The 16,388-nt window shown below is 40.2% G+C and overlaps 1 protein-coding gene across 2 annotated transcripts in view; it reads right to left on the reverse strand.

Moving 5' to 3' along the window:
• plod2 (procollagen-lysine, 2-oxoglutarate 5-dioxygenase 2) overlaps positions 1-16,388 on the reverse strand; it is a 138,664-nt gene that overhangs the window by 15,343 nt on the left and 106,933 nt on the right. Inside the window, exons 12-15 of one of the 2 annotated variants that reach the window (XM_055645684.1) lie at positions 14,484-14,609; positions 12,783-12,924; positions 11,250-11,312; positions 4,267-4,380 (exon numbers count right to left, since the gene is read on the reverse strand). In XM_055645684.1, the coding sequence (XP_055501659.1) occupies positions 4,267-4,380; positions 11,250-11,312; positions 12,783-12,924; positions 14,484-14,609 (445 nt within the window). The remainder of the gene's footprint in view (positions 1-4,266; positions 4,381-11,249; positions 11,313-12,782; positions 12,925-14,483; positions 14,610-16,388) is intronic. The other variant, XM_055645686.1, reaches the window with a different exon arrangement.

Consider the following 16,388-nt stretch of genomic DNA (forward strand, 5'->3'; position numbering starts at 1 on the left):
TTGTGCAGGTTTGGGGCTTGCAATGGGTAAATAATTTACATTTTAGAAAATGCATGCCACCTCTATTTGTAGGTATTGCCTGGTGCTGGGGCAAACTGGGGTACCAAGCATATTCTTATTTACTTTTACCTTGTGAAATATTCTATCAAATTTACAGCATATCGTTGAAAATTCACTTCCTCACCATGGACTTTGTTACCTCATCAGAGCGGGGGGGGGGGGGGGGGGGGGGGGGGGGGGAGGGGTTGTACACTCCCAGTTGAGAACCACCAGCCTGTGCTGACCCTGTGGGATCAGTGGTCACAGTGTTGTAACTCCTATCATGAAATACAATCTCATCTGGCCTTCTCTGGGCCGAGTCCTTTTCTCTTTAGTTCTAGTCTAGCAAACCAAAAGGAGCACCTCCCCCATTTAAAATTGCAGTTACCTTGACAACGTCAAGGGGCCGTGACATGGACACATCCGTTAAGTGAGTGCTCTTGCTAACAGTTCATAAAAGCACTTTAAAGTTGCCCATGTTGTCATGCTGTGGTGGGCAAGACCTTGGTTAATTCCAAATGTATTGCAGGCTGGTGTCCAATAAATGGGTGGGGTTAAATTCACCACAAACTGTCCCCATCTGACTTTTTTTTAATGTACTGTACCATTCCCAACTTTATGAATGCAAGTTCCTTTTATTTTGGCATTACGCATGCATTTCCTAATGGATTTTGAGTAATGTGCCAAAATATATAATAAAATATCTGGTGTAATATAATTTCTTTTGATATGAAACAGTGTATGACTTGACAATTTTTTTCCATTTCCTTTTGCACACAGCAGTGCCTGGCCCAAATGCCACGCAACTGCCAAGAAAGGCAAATTAATTGGTCATGTAACCCACAATTATAATGTTACAGTGTTTAGCCAGGAACAGTTGGGATTATATTCATTGGAGCAAAGGAGGTCAAGAGACCATTTCATACAATCCAACAACAGTGTAGCCAGCAGAGCTATTGCCTTATAGCTCTGATGACCTGGGTTTGACCCTGACCTCAGGTGATGTCTATGTAGAGTTTGCATGACCTCTAGGTGGTCTGGTTTCCTCCCACATTTGAATAACACGCTGGTGCCAGCTGCCTCCACCTTCAGGCCGGTATCTTTTTGGTTTTTTTGTTATGTTGAAGTGTGTTTTTTTATGTTTTTTGTAATGTTTTATTGTGGGCGAAAAGGGTACGGTAAGGGGGATACCGTCCTTCAGTCGCTTCCCCGCCCCCCCCCCCCCCGCCCCCCCCCCCCGCTGACCAACATCGCGGAGTCCTGCGACTCTGCCCGGCTCGGCCTACGGACTCGGGGGCTGCGGACTCCGGTGGGAGGCGGCTGATTGGGAGGTCCAGGCTGCTGAGGAGGATGTTCACCGTTGGGGTTCGGCGTCGGCGTTCCATCAGCCCGGCGAGAGGGCCTGAGCATCGGGCCGCCCGGGGCGGCGACTGCGGGTGCTCGGAAGGCCCCGACCACGGGTAAACATCTGGGAAGATCGGAGGGGAGGCTGGCTGGACTATGGTGCCTTCCTCACCTTGGTGCCATTGTGTTATGTTATGTCGTGGACTCTGTGTTTGTGCTTTTTTTTTAAATTCTATTTTATTTTTAATATGTTTTATTATTTATTATTTATTTATTTTTATGAAACTGACTGTAAAGGGAAACTCATTTTGTTGTCTCTAATTGAGACAATGACAATAAATTTCAATACAATACAATACAACAAGCAGGTTAGTCAAAGGAAATCGTGCCTAGTGTGCTGCTTTCAATGGGAGAATGAGCACACAACACTGTAGGCACCAGTGTTAAGGATCTTGGTGAAGGAAATGTTATGAGCTAAACGTCTACCATTTAGGAAGGCTAGAAACCGGTAGCACATGGAAGCACCAAGCCCTATATCTGGAAGTTTAGGAATGAGCTTATTCGGTATTATGGTTTAGTTCAGTTTAGTTTAGAGATACAGCGCGGATAAAGGCCCTCCGGCCCACCAGCGATTCCTGCATACTAACACTATCCTATGCACACTAGGGACAATTTTACCATTCCAATTATCCTACAAACACATGGTGTTGAAGGCTGCATTGTAGAAAATGACGGAACACAGTCTTCAATGCATTTCTTGATGAAACAGGTGACGACTGAGGCATACTTATTCCCGCTGGATGAAGTGGCCATGAATATGTTCCAGTCCACAGGATTTCACATTCTCCACTAGCTTTCACCTGGTGGATGTTGTTTATTATGCAGCTCTACAGCTTTAAAAGCTTGGCTGTTTAAATGATTCCTGTTTCTCATTCATTTTGTCTGCTATTTATTCATAGCTGGCCTGTGAAAGTGCCGCAGTTGTTTAAGAACATAAAATATACAACAGTCAACTAAATGCCAGTGAACCACAGCACAAGCTTTTCACAGTTATGTGGATTACCTGCTCACAGAAAAAACACATATGTCTTTTAGTTGGTTCTATTAATCAATGAAAGACAACAATACTGATGGGAAACCAGGAGATAAACTCAGACAACAGTGATTAAAGTTTCTAGTATAAATGTCCTTTCCATGAGTTGGAAATACTTATGAGTTTTCTTGACACAAGTGGAGTATTAAATCTGGATCTCAATATACTAGTAATGCAAACCATAAAATAAATATAGCCAGCCGTCACATTTTATATCAGGGCCAAGTATCCTGGAGTCTCACAGCAGGAACAAATTATCTGCATCATTGTCATAGTCTACGTTAGAGAATACACCAAAAGAATCTGATCTTGTAACACTTCAGGTGCTTTGGGTGGATGGCCATTAAACCAAACTGGCAGGCAATTGCAAATTAATCATGAGTGCCTTCACTAATATCCAAGCAATTCTGGATGGGTCCCAACCCGAAAATTTGCCTCTGCACGTTCTCCAGAGATGCTGACTGCCCCACAGAGCTACTCCAGCACATTGTGTCTTTTTTTGTAAACCAGCATCTGCAGTTGTTTGTCTTTCCAAAAATGGGAATCCAAAAAGAAAACAGAAAATAGTGGAAACACTCAGCAGATCAGGCAACATCTGTAAAAAGGGGAATGGTTAACATTCCATGTTCTGGACCTTCATATGAATTGAGAAAGGGAGAAAGACAAGTTAATTTTCAGTAGCAGAGAATGTGGGGGAGAAATAGAAAGGGAATAAAGCGAATATACTCAATGGGGGTGGGATTAAATGATTTAACGTGGCAATTAAGTAGCAGTTAAAATCAGATTATGCTTCTCGGTCTGTGTAATATGTTGCTAATAGTAAGTGTGTGGCACATGACAAACAGGTCAGACTATAGAAAGAGCAAAAAGAAACGAAAACATCAGCCTAAATGAGACAGGCAGGAATGGCAAGTTGTGAAATGGTCAGATGTTTGCCGCATTACGTTACGTACTCTCACCTAATTAGAGATATTCTCTTTGTTGTGCCCATTTCCCTTCACCCTCCCCCCCCTCCCCGACTTCTCTGCTATTGAAAAATATCCTGTTTGCTCTCTCCTAGTTTTGATGAAATTTCTCATGGATGCCGCCTGCCTTCTGAGCATTTCCAGTAGTTTCTGTTATCATTTTACACTCTTTTCTCAGTATTCACGCACCCTCGCTGCTGCTATTATTCCATTGAACTCTACTTATTCCAATGGCAACCCTGGCCACTATCCAAAACAATCTCCTTGTTGTGTCAATCCTTTCCTCCACCTTTAAACTAACTTGTGTTTCCAGCACTTTCTGCATTTAATGCCAAACAACACGGTGCACTGGCTTAGTTTCAGTTTAGTCTATTGTCACGTGTACCGAGGTAAAATGAAAAGCTTTTATTGCGTGCTAACCAGACAGAGGAAAGATGATACATGATTTGTATAGATACATAAGGGAATAATGTTTGGTGCCAGGTAAAAATAAATAGGTCAAATTAGATAGGATATTGTAAGGCACTGATGTGTCTTGAAGTTTTGCATTCAAATATATATAAATGCCAAATAATGTTACTGGTATATTATATATTCATAAACACTTCTTACTCTCATGCTGGAGGTTATATAATTTATACAGCACACTGTGATCAAGACTGTTTTCCCAAGTTGGTACATGAATTAAAAAAAAACTATAACAGAAAATGGTTACTGAAGCAAATTCAAGGGCAAGCCTAAATATTTGCAATTTGTTAGAATAAAATCAGACATGAAATACATTCTTCAAAGTTTAGACTCTATTACTAAATTGAAAACACTCACCAATGGGTTATCAAAGATCTCCCACAGATCGCTGTGCAAGCGTGAGGCGTTGTAACCTTCTGTCGGGAGAAGCCGTCCAAATTCATGAAGGTTGCTGACATACATGAAAACCCCCTGGGTGTTAAAATTTTAAATATTACTATTTGAAAGTTGTTACGAGAAAAACCCTGCCTGGTATAATAAAAAAAATCCTGCCTGATGGATGAATGGTTGCATTCCAAGGATTCAAAGTTGTCGGTAATCGGACTACTGAGTACATTTTTTTTATTTCCTCTGCAGATTAATTTTCTTGGTAAATTTGTAACAGTGGGATTCTGATATTTACCCTCTAACCCGCCCAAAATACATTGTGAACCAGTTCTACACGGTTATTGCTACAGATGCAAGATGTCAGCATGTTCACACTGTTAAGTGCAGCTTATAGTTTTGTTATACCATTAACTTTGGGTCTTGATCTGACCTTAAGGGAATTGTATATGCTGTTCAGCACCAACTTCACATGAGAATGCCAAAGTGATTGTTCTTTTAATATTGCCTAAAGCACTGGAAATATTCCTCTGTGCACACAGTGCCACGTCATGCAAAGTAAATGGATCTCTGCAGAGATTACCGAAGGAGCTTGATCCTGAACATCGATAGACATAGATACCTCCTCTAACCTCATTACTGCATCCGGTGTTCGCGATTTGGGCTCCTGTACATCGGCAAGACGAAACGTAGACTTGACAACTGCTTCGCTGAACACTTGCGCTCGGTCCACATAAGCCTACGGGTTCTCCCAGTTGCCAAGCATTTCAACCCCACCTCTCATTCCCATACTGACCTTTTTGTCCTGGGCATCCTCCATTGCCACATGCAAATTAGAGGAACAGCACCCCATATTTTTCTTGGGTAGCTTGCAACTCAGCAGTATATTCAATTCTCCAATTTTATGTAACCTCTGCTAACAACCCCCCCCCCCCCCCCCCCCCCCCCCCCCCCCCCCCCCCCCCCCCCCCCCCCCCCCCCCCCCCCCCCCCCCCCCCCCCCCCCCCCCCCCCCCCCCCCCCCCCCCCCCCCCCCCCCCCCCCCCCCCCCCCCCCCCCCCCACCCCCACCTCCATCCTAGTCGTTTTACCAGTTCTGAATATTGTTTCTCTCTTGAGATCACACCTTCACCAGCCAACAATGGACCTACCAGGCACTACTCTGCCTAAGGTCATTTGTGGCTGGCCTTGATTGGTCCTGGTCTTTTCTCGCTTCCAGCTCTTCACCACCACCTCCATCCTACCCCCCACCCCCTCCCTACTTTTCTTCTGAAGAAGGGCCCCAACCCAAAATATCACCTATCCTTTTTCTCCAAAGATGCTGCCTAACCCACTGAGTTACTCCAGCACCATGTGTCTATCTTTAGTACAAATCAGCATTTGCAGTTCTCTGTTTCTACATCTTGATTCTGAACATGTTGCTTTAAAGCAACAAAATCCCATTCCAAACTTTTATCACCTGGGAACAGACAAGGGAAATTTGACTTGGAAAGATGAAAAAGTCAGAGCTTTAAAAGGTGCTGTAAATCACTGGTTCAACAAAACCGACAGCAGGTTGACCTTATCACTTGCCCTTTGTAACTATGTAATATGATAACCATATGATTTATACTGACTCTGAAAACTAACACCCATATACAGTTGAAAATATTTCAACAGAGCTAAATATCTCAAGGAATTCTAACCTTTACAAAGAGTAAAAAATATAGATTAAATCTAAAAATAAACTCAACATCCAAGATTTTCAAAATCTTGTCTACTACAAAGGTGTTTGATGAGAGTAGGGATGTTGTCTATATGGATTTGGCTGATGTGGCTGATGTGATAGTGTTTAACATTATGAGAGACATAGACATGGCAGACAGTCAGAACCTTTTTTTCCCAGGGTGGAAATATCAAAGACTAAAGGGCATAGCTTTAAGGTGAGAGGGACAATGTTTAAAGATGACGTATGGGGCATTATTTTTTATACACAGTGTGGTGGGGGCCCAGAATGTGCTGCCACAGGTGGTGATGGAGGCAGATACGACAGCAGTGCTTAAGAGGCTTTTGGATAGGCGCATGGATATGGTGGGACTGCAGGATGATGGATCACGTGCAGGCAGAAAACATTAGTTTAATGGCATCATATTGGTCACAGAGATTGTGGGCACTAGGGCCTGCTCATGTGCTGCACTTTTCAATGTTCTCAAGGGACTTGCACTGCCATGCAAAATAATCTTCTGGAAAGAAGAACTCTGGCAAGGTGAGATTGAGCATCTTGATACATGATGATTTTGGAAGTGAAATAATTGAGATGGCAATACAAGCCGATCTCATCGAAAAGGGAGATTTATCGTGTACACCATGTCTCCAGTGTTTACATCAAACAACTCCAATGGGTGAGGCCCATCATCTCTAGCTCATATATGAGCTTTAGTCAGGAGATTTCCAGAACAGAGACAATGCTTCACTGCTGCTCCTGGAACCCCCACGACTCGTGAAGGATCTAAAAAAGAGGACGATTCAGTAAGGGTAGTATATGGAGGCCAAGTGAAAACAGCAGCAAAGTAGAGTGCAAGTATGTCCTCCTTGACTCCAAGGAACTGTCTTTGACAACAAGTAACCTCAGTTCCATCAAAGTTAAATGTTATGGCTCCGACTGCAATGATAGCTACAATTATAGTACACAAACACCTACCCTTCAGTGGCAGACAAATCAAAAACACAAGCATAAATTCACAAAAGTCATAGGAACAAAATTAGGCCATTTGGTCCATCAAGTCTACCCCGTCATTCAATCATGGCTGATCTATCTTTTCCCACAACCCCATTCTCCTGCCTTCTCCCCATGAACCTTGACACTTTTACTCACCAAGAATTAGCCAATCTCTGCTTTAAAAATACCCAGTGGCAGTCATTTGTGCCAGGGAGTTAAGACTTCAGTTAAAGAGATCATTGATGAGACTACTCCCAAAGTGGTTCAGAAAAGGTTTACTTGACTAAAGCCTGACATGGCAGGTTGTTTTAGGCAGAAATATTGGACAGGCTAGGTTTGCATCCTGTTGAGTTTAAAACAATGACTTGATGAAGACATTGAAGATCTCGAGAGATCCCAAAAAAAGTCTGCCAAGAAGATATTTCTTATCAGATAATCAGGAGCTAGGAGACATTGTTTAACATTTTATCTATACATTTAAGGCAGCAAATGAGACAATTATTGTTTCTCTCAGGGAGTTGTACATCTTTGAAACTCTTCCTCAAGTGGTGAAAGCAGAGTATTGGAAATAATTTTAAAGTGGTGGCATGTATATTCTTGATAAACGAGGGAGTGAAAGGTTACCTAGGGTGGGGAAGAATGTGGAGTTAAGGCTATAATCAGATCAGCGTGACCTTATTGAATGGAAGGGGAGCTTGAGGGGCCCACTCCTACTCCTAACTTGCATATTTGTATGGGTGTGCCTTCAGAAATCAGCTCACAAGCATCCATGTTTCAACCCAGGTACTTATACTGATCCTGACTATCTTCATGATTTTTCTTTATTGCCCTGGACTTTTTCTAAATATTCTGGCTGATTTTTCTTCATTTATTCAAATGATTAGGGCAAATTGGGTAAGTGGGATGGATGTTCTACGGAGTCCAAAACTGGCAAGTCGTGCTAGGTCCAATCATTATGTCTATACAAAGAATACACGTTCTTATCTGTCTGTACAAAGAATACCAACTGCATCTGTTGTGTTAAATTTCCAGAGTCTTGGGATTCTTCATTAGAAAAATAATCAAATAAGAGGCATATTAATGGGCCACTAACAGCAGATCATAATATGTTGCCTAGTAAAGACGGAGCTTGCAGTTATCCAGCTGTACACAACTGCAAGTTTAATTTATTTCTAGTTTAATATTTCCCCCAGGGAGCACCTGTGCTATTGTCATACTGTCAACAACTTGGAAATGCAGGGGAATTCAATCCACATGTTCTCCCCACTGCCCTCAAGACCGACTTTCTCTGGTTTTATGGTTTCTATTTGTCATTTGAAAATAAAATTCAATGTATCAATGGAGAGAAGGAATGGATGACATTTCAGTCTGAAGAAGGGGACCTGAAACGTCACCCATTCCTTCTCTCCAGAGATGCTACCTGTCCCGCTGAGTTACTCCAGCATTTTGCATCTGTCTTTGGTTTAAACTTGCAGCTGCAGTTCCTTCCTGTACTCAATGTATCAATGTTGTGCAGTGAATAGGTAGATTTAAATTCAGTTGTTTAGTCTTTGCTTTGGAATGAAAGCTCAAAACGAATAATTAAAGAGTTATATGAATGGCAGCAGGCAGGAACACTGTGCCATTGCAGAGTTAATCTTTGGTATTTGTGTAACAATGCCTTCTGGCACATAAAAATAAACCTTTAGAATTCCACACTGGGTGATCTAAATCAGTACAACAGGCATTCAAACAATTCTTCCTGCTACTTTTGCAACATTATTCCACATGACCTAAACCAGACGTAGGGCTGATAAATGGGTGATTGTGAGGCACAAGCAGCATTTCTTTCAGGTCATGTCGTCAAGAAAAAAGTTTTCAACTATTTAATTCCTCTGCCTTATGCTTTTGAATGTAGACAAAAATGCTGGAGAAACTCAGCGGGTGCGACAGCATCTATGGAGCGAAGGAAATAGGCAATGTTTTGGGCCGAAACCCTTCTTCAGACTGAAGAAGGGTTTCAGCATGAAACGTTGCCTATTTCTTTCGCTCAATAGATGCTGCTGAGTTTCTACAGCATTTTTGTCTAACTTCGATTTTCCCGCATCTGCAGTTCCTTCTTGAACATTTTATGCTTTCGAATGATCGCTTGAACACAGCGAGATTATAACCAACAACAACACTTCCTTCTATCACCCTGCCATGTATCTTATCCCTTTAAAGTAACCCAAGGTTGCCAAGCTTTAGATATTGGAACAACCATACAATTTAAATAAATACCATACTAGTTTTTAATGATAATCTTAAGACAACATGTCATCTTCAACAGAGAATTATGAACTGTGAACATAACTGCATTTTTTAAATTTCATAAATTCTTCTGTTGAAAAGAAATAGGATGAGGGTTTAGTTCCTCCCACTTATTCTGCCTGTCAATAGAATCAAAGGTGGTCTTCTGTCTCAGTGGCGTTTATTTGTACCAGTACTGTGTTTGTGAATATCCAACAAAATATTGACTAAATCTACCAAGATGTATTTATGGACTACCTGCAACATAAGCACCACTGTACTATCAATGTACTTTATGCAATATATGCAGTCAAGTTTATACGCAATACACTGACATTTAAAAACATAACGCAAGTAATATTTACACATGCAACACAACTAAAAACTGACTTCAAGGATGTATACAGGTCCATGAATCACTCATATTGCAGTGCAACTTCACTGCACAATGGAGCACAGTACATATTTGCAAGATGAAACAGTTTGGTATTTACCTGCAAATTTATACCATTTTTGGGATAGGAGCTGGTTTTCCTCATAACCTTTGTATTCCCAGCCTACTGGATAAATATCAAATCTCAATGCCCAAACACATCCACATTGTATGCATCACAAAATCTTTTGAAGTGATGTAACATTCTTAATATTTTGCCTTGTGTTCGTTGCAAGTCTCCAGTAATGACATACCGATGTATTCAGAATGTTACTTGCTTGGGGAAATAAAGAAGAATATCCAGCATTTCTGCATGTATCCCGAAAGTCTTTGATGATTCAATGATGAGGACACAACTCCGTTTGACGGAGCACCTTCATGAGATGTTCCACAACTTTAAGACAGTATCGAAAATCTGGTATTCCTGTGGCTTTCCTTATTAATAGATATACCACGGTATCCAGTAATGATCTGCTTTGCAGCGTCCCCAATAACATCTACTTGGGGTGCTCTTCACCACTTGTTTGTGTATTTCAGAATCTTCTCCTCCTCACTGGCATTACCACAACACTGAAGTCCCGCACCAGTTAGGAGAAAGGAGCTGGTGGAATCAGCACCCAGTCCATTGGTCAATCGTGGCAGCAGTGTATACAGGCTCTAGGATGCACGGCAGAGAGGAAGAAATACCTCAATATTATCATCTAACCCATGACCTGCATCATCTGGAGAGTCTGAGGAAGGATTCCGACCTGAAACGTGACCTATCCCTTTTCTCCAGAGATGCTGCCTGATCCGCTGAGTTACTCCAGCATTCTGTATCTATCTTCGGTAAAAAACAGCACCTCCGGTTCCTTCCTACTCATCCGGGAGGTCTTGGATATTGCCTGATGTGAACAAAATCAGCACCAACTCTCATGATATCCGTCTTTCGATGTTGCTGTTGCTTCAATATTTCTGGGTCCATGTTTTGGGATTTTATATCTAACTGCAGGGCAACTTCAATATAGTGACTGTAGGGATACAAGGTGATACCCCTCCACCAATATGAGGGACAATGAAGAGGGTCTTGCCAGCAATATCCATATTCTCAGCATGATTGTATTGTTTTAAGTCATTCTCCATATTAAAGACAGTGCATTATCAAACTGTTAAATGAAAAGCACTGTGCCAATCTGCTCTCCACCCTCTTGTGATATGATGCTATCCATCTTCCACTTATTGCATACAAACAGCTGGCTATATTCAACACCAAATTAGCAAAGAAAAGGATGCATTATCAGCACTCCTTATGCAGACTCATACCACCTGGTACTTTTTGCCTGGATCAATTTTAGAGGTTATCCCAAACAAATAATGAATTGTCTTCTCTGCTCTTCAATAAATTACCCAAGTAATAATGCATCTTTTAGAACATGGAGCAACTGATACGCACAACAGAGACAATACATATGAGTACAAGGTTTAAGCAAATTCTTAGCCTGGTGAATCCAACGCGTTGGCAAAAATCAGGACCAAGAGAGATTTTTTTCAAACATAAATTGTAGGAAACAAACATAAACCTTTGGGGGCTTGAACATATGGCAACTTTCCGGAGTAGGGGAGCCTTTTTCCTTTTCTATTTTCTAAAATAAAAAATAAGCACTGGGTAAGAATCATCATCTTGTTTACACAAAACACTGGGTGCACATCTTGAGGAAACAGACAAGACACCAGAGCTTTACAGGACCAGTTTACACAAGTGTCACTCACAAAGCTGGCCTGGCTGAGGCCAACAGGTACTTGCACAGCAAAGCTACACAGAACAAGTGAGAGACGATCTGCCAGGTCACACAAAAATAACACAGCCCAGCCCCTTCAACTGACCAACGCAACATAAACTCGGCTTGTTAGTAATGCAAGAATTTAGTTAATGGTGATCGATGCAGGCAGAGACGTGATTAATAAAGAAATGCAATGCATCCTCAGCCACATGTTCCAACTGGGTCAGGAACACAGAGCAGCAAAAGAATGAAACCAATCGCTTCCAGTTGTGGGTCAAATCCGAAAAGGATAAAGGTAAATTTGCAGAGACAAGACCTTAAATGGAAACAAGAGCATCGTGCCCGATAGAGTGCAGCACATTAACATACAATCAGTGCCACATCAATGGTAGAACAGTACTTGCCAACTCCCTTGATTTGAGCTCAGAAGGCTTTTCTCTCACCTACTGCTTACGAATGAAAATGTTGAAATCTGCACACTTTAATTCTGATTTTAAAAAAGCATTATACAAATATAGGACAAGATTTTTTTTGATTTTTTTTTTTAAACAATATAAATGCACATTGATGAAATAAAATTGGCCCATGCAAAACTTCAGTGATATTCTCTCATTGGAGTTGGAATAAGCTGCCTCTTTCTTCCTCTGGAGTTCAGTTTTACACTTTTATCTTTAAATTCTGGAGCTAGCTGCAGCTAAATTAATCTTAATACCAACATAGGCCTACACACCAACTGTACATTTTGGAAGTATTTTGCTTTTTAAAAAAAAATAACTTCCTTTCAAATGATTCTTTTGCAAGTCCAGATTCCCCAATGGCCGACTCAAATAAACAGAAAAGTTGGCAAGTGTAGTGTAGTTCTAACCTTTGACAAATGTGGGTACAGTTTTACAATGAAACTAAAATACAGGATTTTACAATTAATATTATTTATTCTGTGGATTTTTCTTAATATTCAACAAGAAAAAATATGCATTTTATAAATCATGCTTAGATGGAGAATGTGTGTTTTGATATAGAGCACTGTATATTGAAAAGTTTAAATAATTCACTGAAGCGTGAACTTTGTGGTACATACAAAATTGTCATTAAAGAGGCTGTTCTACTGCATTACTATATTATTTTGGCCAATTTTCAATTCCGCTAAATTATTGATTTAATAGTCAATTTACTGCAGCTTCACAATTGATGCTCTAAGAAATGTTTTACATAAATTCTTCTGTGTTATTGCAACTCTAAATAGGATTTATTCATGATCAATTCTACCACAACTGATCTGGAAACATAAAAATAAACATGTATATGAAACCATTTGGCTACTTTAACACTTACTTTTTCCCTGAAGTTTCTGCAGAGTGACATATCAGAATCCATCCTGTCCAGATTAAAGTAGTTCTTTTCCTTTAAGTCTGTTCTTAAGACCTCACCTTTAATAAGGTACACATGAGCAATATATGGGACATTCCACACACCTCTACAAAGAAATGTGACAAATTCAACACCATTCTCAACAAAGTGAAATGTACAGCTGGTTTGTGCAGCAAAAATAAAACAGTCCTAAACAGTTATTTCATCAAAATGTTCCTTTAACAACATACTCGCCAGTTATTACAGACAGGAAATATATATGTTCTACTGGAAGCGCACACTTGCTGGGAAGGAAAGTATCTTGTAATAAGTGTGGCTCCTTTAGGATTGGAAGTGGTACTCTATTTGTAGTATTAATACCATGGAGCCCGTGATGTGTCAAATGCTCAGGCACGTTATTTTATACTTGGTTATGCTTTGTTATTAAGCCATTCAATTTCCTTTCGCAAATAGGGAAGAAATCATTAACTGTAGGGACGATGAGTACGGTGATATATGGAAAATGAGTTTCTGAAGCTTGTTAGATTGCAAAGGGAAAGATTACCCTAGATCCATCATTAGGGGATTTGTATCTGCAGTACAGGTTCACTTGCATTAATTTTTTGTTATGTGGCTTCTTCAAAATTAACCACAAATTCTTTCCCAGCAATACTTTAAACACATGTGTATCTCTGAGTGTGACTAGCTAAAAAATATGTATGGACATGGAATGTGAAGCAGTGCTCCCCCGTCACGGCGGGGCAGACAATTCACCTTAACAGCAACATCCTTATCCTAAGCATGATTTTTTTTCAGTAGAGTTCATTTAAAAATTATTATTTTAAAACATACATATTTTATACATATATTAAAATTCATTTTACGGGTCAGTATAGATTCAGCTTCATTGCAATATGGTGCAAGGTTGAGAAGGGCTGTGAAAATTCTGCTTTATATGGTGGAACAATACATGGACACATGAAGAATTGGCATCAGATCCATCATTGCTAAAGTTGCTGCATTCAGCATAAAAGGTGAGGAAAGGGCCCTACGGCAACCACACAATATAGTTTCAAAAATAGCTCAATCCACTCGTGGTAAATTTAAATCTGTTTGAAGTGAAGTACTTATCAATATTTTCTGTCAATTTGTACTGAGTTTAGTTTTAGTTTTAGAGATACAGCATGAAAGTTGTAACATGCAGCATGATATTTGGCCCACGGAGTCCAGGCTGACCATGGATGACCTAACCATTAGACCACCATTTCATCCACTACCTACTTATTAGGGGCAATAATTTTAACAGAGACAATTAAAAATAAAACCGAGGCCAATTAATTTACAATCCTGTACATCTTTGAGATATGGGAGGAAACCAGAACGCCTGGAGGGAACCCAAACGGTTACACAGTGAATGTGAAATTTCCACACAGACAGCACCAGAAGTCATGATGGAATCCAGAACTCCGGTGCTGTCAGACAGCAGCTCTACCAGCTGCATCACTGTGCCAAGTTAAGCTGTTGGACCAACCCGTTCCTTACATCAACTTTTGTGGCCCCGTGAGACAGCTTTTATCAGTGGTCTATATTTTATTTCTATTTATTTATGATGCTTTATAGCATCAATTAAGAATGAGCAACATTGTAGATTTTATGAAGTGAGCAACGGAAATGCAAAAAACTCACACTCTACTTCTTTCGACAATATTAATGTAATCTTCAGAACGAGCATAGAAACCTTCAGGACTCAGCGCACCCCAGAAATTGGACCACAACTTTTTGTACTGGATAAGCATTGGTGCAATTATCCTCCTGTTGGGATCAGACATAAAATACACTCAGTTACAAAAACAACTCTTTTTTGACAATTTTAATTCATGCCATGCCACAGAATATATTTATTAATGGTCTGTTTGATAAACAAACATTTTGTTTCCTTTTTAAAATTAGATTATGATGATAATGCAATTACGACATTGATACCACAAGTTTTATTGGTGTATTGTCACGTGTGCCGAGATAGCGACAAGCTTTGTTTATTTGTTTGCTATTCAGTCACTTCAGAATATAAATGAGATCAATCAAGCCACTCACAAGGACAATAGTTTAGTGCCAAAAGAAAAATACTAGAATATAGTGTTATAGCGTTATAGCATTCTAGTTACAGAGAAAATGCAGGTATAGAATAAAGTGCAAGTCCTCAATGAGGTAGGTTGTAACATCGGTACTACTACCCTAGCTTAAGTGATGACTATCCAGTAGCTGGATAACAACAGCAAAGCAGCTGTTCCTGAATCCAATGGGGATTTGTGGGGGTGGGGGAAGTTGGCGAGATGAACTGTGCTACGTGTACAGGTCTGCAATTCCTTGTGATTTTATGCAGAGTTCTTACTAAACCAAGTTGTGATATATCCCAATTCCTTAGTTTGGTGCATCTGTAGAAGTTGGCAAGAACCATCGGAGACTTAATGAAATTCCTTTATCTTCTGAGGAATTAGAGATTAGTGCATGGTTGTCTCTTCAATGTGGTTGGTCCAGGACAAATTGTTAGTGATATTTACACCTAGTAAACTGTTCTAGTCCAAGTTTTTGACCATCCCCACTTCAACACAATTGATGAGGATTGTGGAGTGCACACCAACTACCTTCCTAAAGTGAATAACTAGTTCCTTCATCCTGCTCAAATCTTGTTATTGTTTGAGATTCAGCCCATTACAGTGATATCATCTGCAAACCTGTAAATAAAGTTAGAGCACAATTTGACTGCAGTCGTGAGTGTATACGGAGCATAGACAAAGACTGAGGACACATTTTGTGGGGCACCCTATGTTGACAATTATCATGATGTATTGTCACCAATACTCACTGATTGTGGATTACGGATCAGGAAGTCGATGATATAGTTGATCCAGGAGTTTTGGTTGGTCATTATGGTGTCAAAGCCAGAGCTATAGCCAATAAGTATTAATGTAACTTATTACTATCCAGATGCTCTGGCAATTATTGTACGGGCAGGGAGATGACATCTGTCATGGACTCGATGGTAGGTGAATTGTATTGGATCAAGATTGACTGGAGACTGGAATGTGCTATGACCTGCCTAGGTAAAATACCATAGCACATTTCCTTGTTGAAGAAAAGGCTATAAGGGCAGAAGTATATTTTGAATGCTCTATTTCAAGGCATTACTATACTAATTGGTATTAAATGCTATGGAAATCTGTTCGTTATCAGTCTTCAGTGTAGATAGAAGTGTTGGACTAAACCCAAGCACAATGACTTCTTGAGCTTTACACAGTTATGTGCTATGTGGTTAATATCCATATTTCTTTATGACATAAACAAGTTTTAGTCTGATGGACTAAATAATAACAGCTTGTACACAAGCCCTTGCGGTAAATCCAGTTCAACGGCCGACATTCTGCTTTAAATTTCACGCTTTTGCAATGAAGACTCATTGTACATCTGGTAGTTTAAATTAAATCAGCATTGGAAAAGCCCAAATGCAATATCTTGCAGATGCTGGAAATTAGAAACAAGAGCAGAATCTGCTGGAAATACTCAGCAGTTGTGAAGAATGAAACAGAGGTA

This window comes from Leucoraja erinacea, chromosome 14 (genome assembly GCF_028641065.1).
Source record: "Leucoraja erinacea ecotype New England chromosome 14, Leri_hhj_1, whole genome shotgun sequence".
NCBI lineage: Eukaryota > Metazoa > Chordata > Chondrichthyes > Rajiformes > Rajidae > Leucoraja > Leucoraja erinaceus.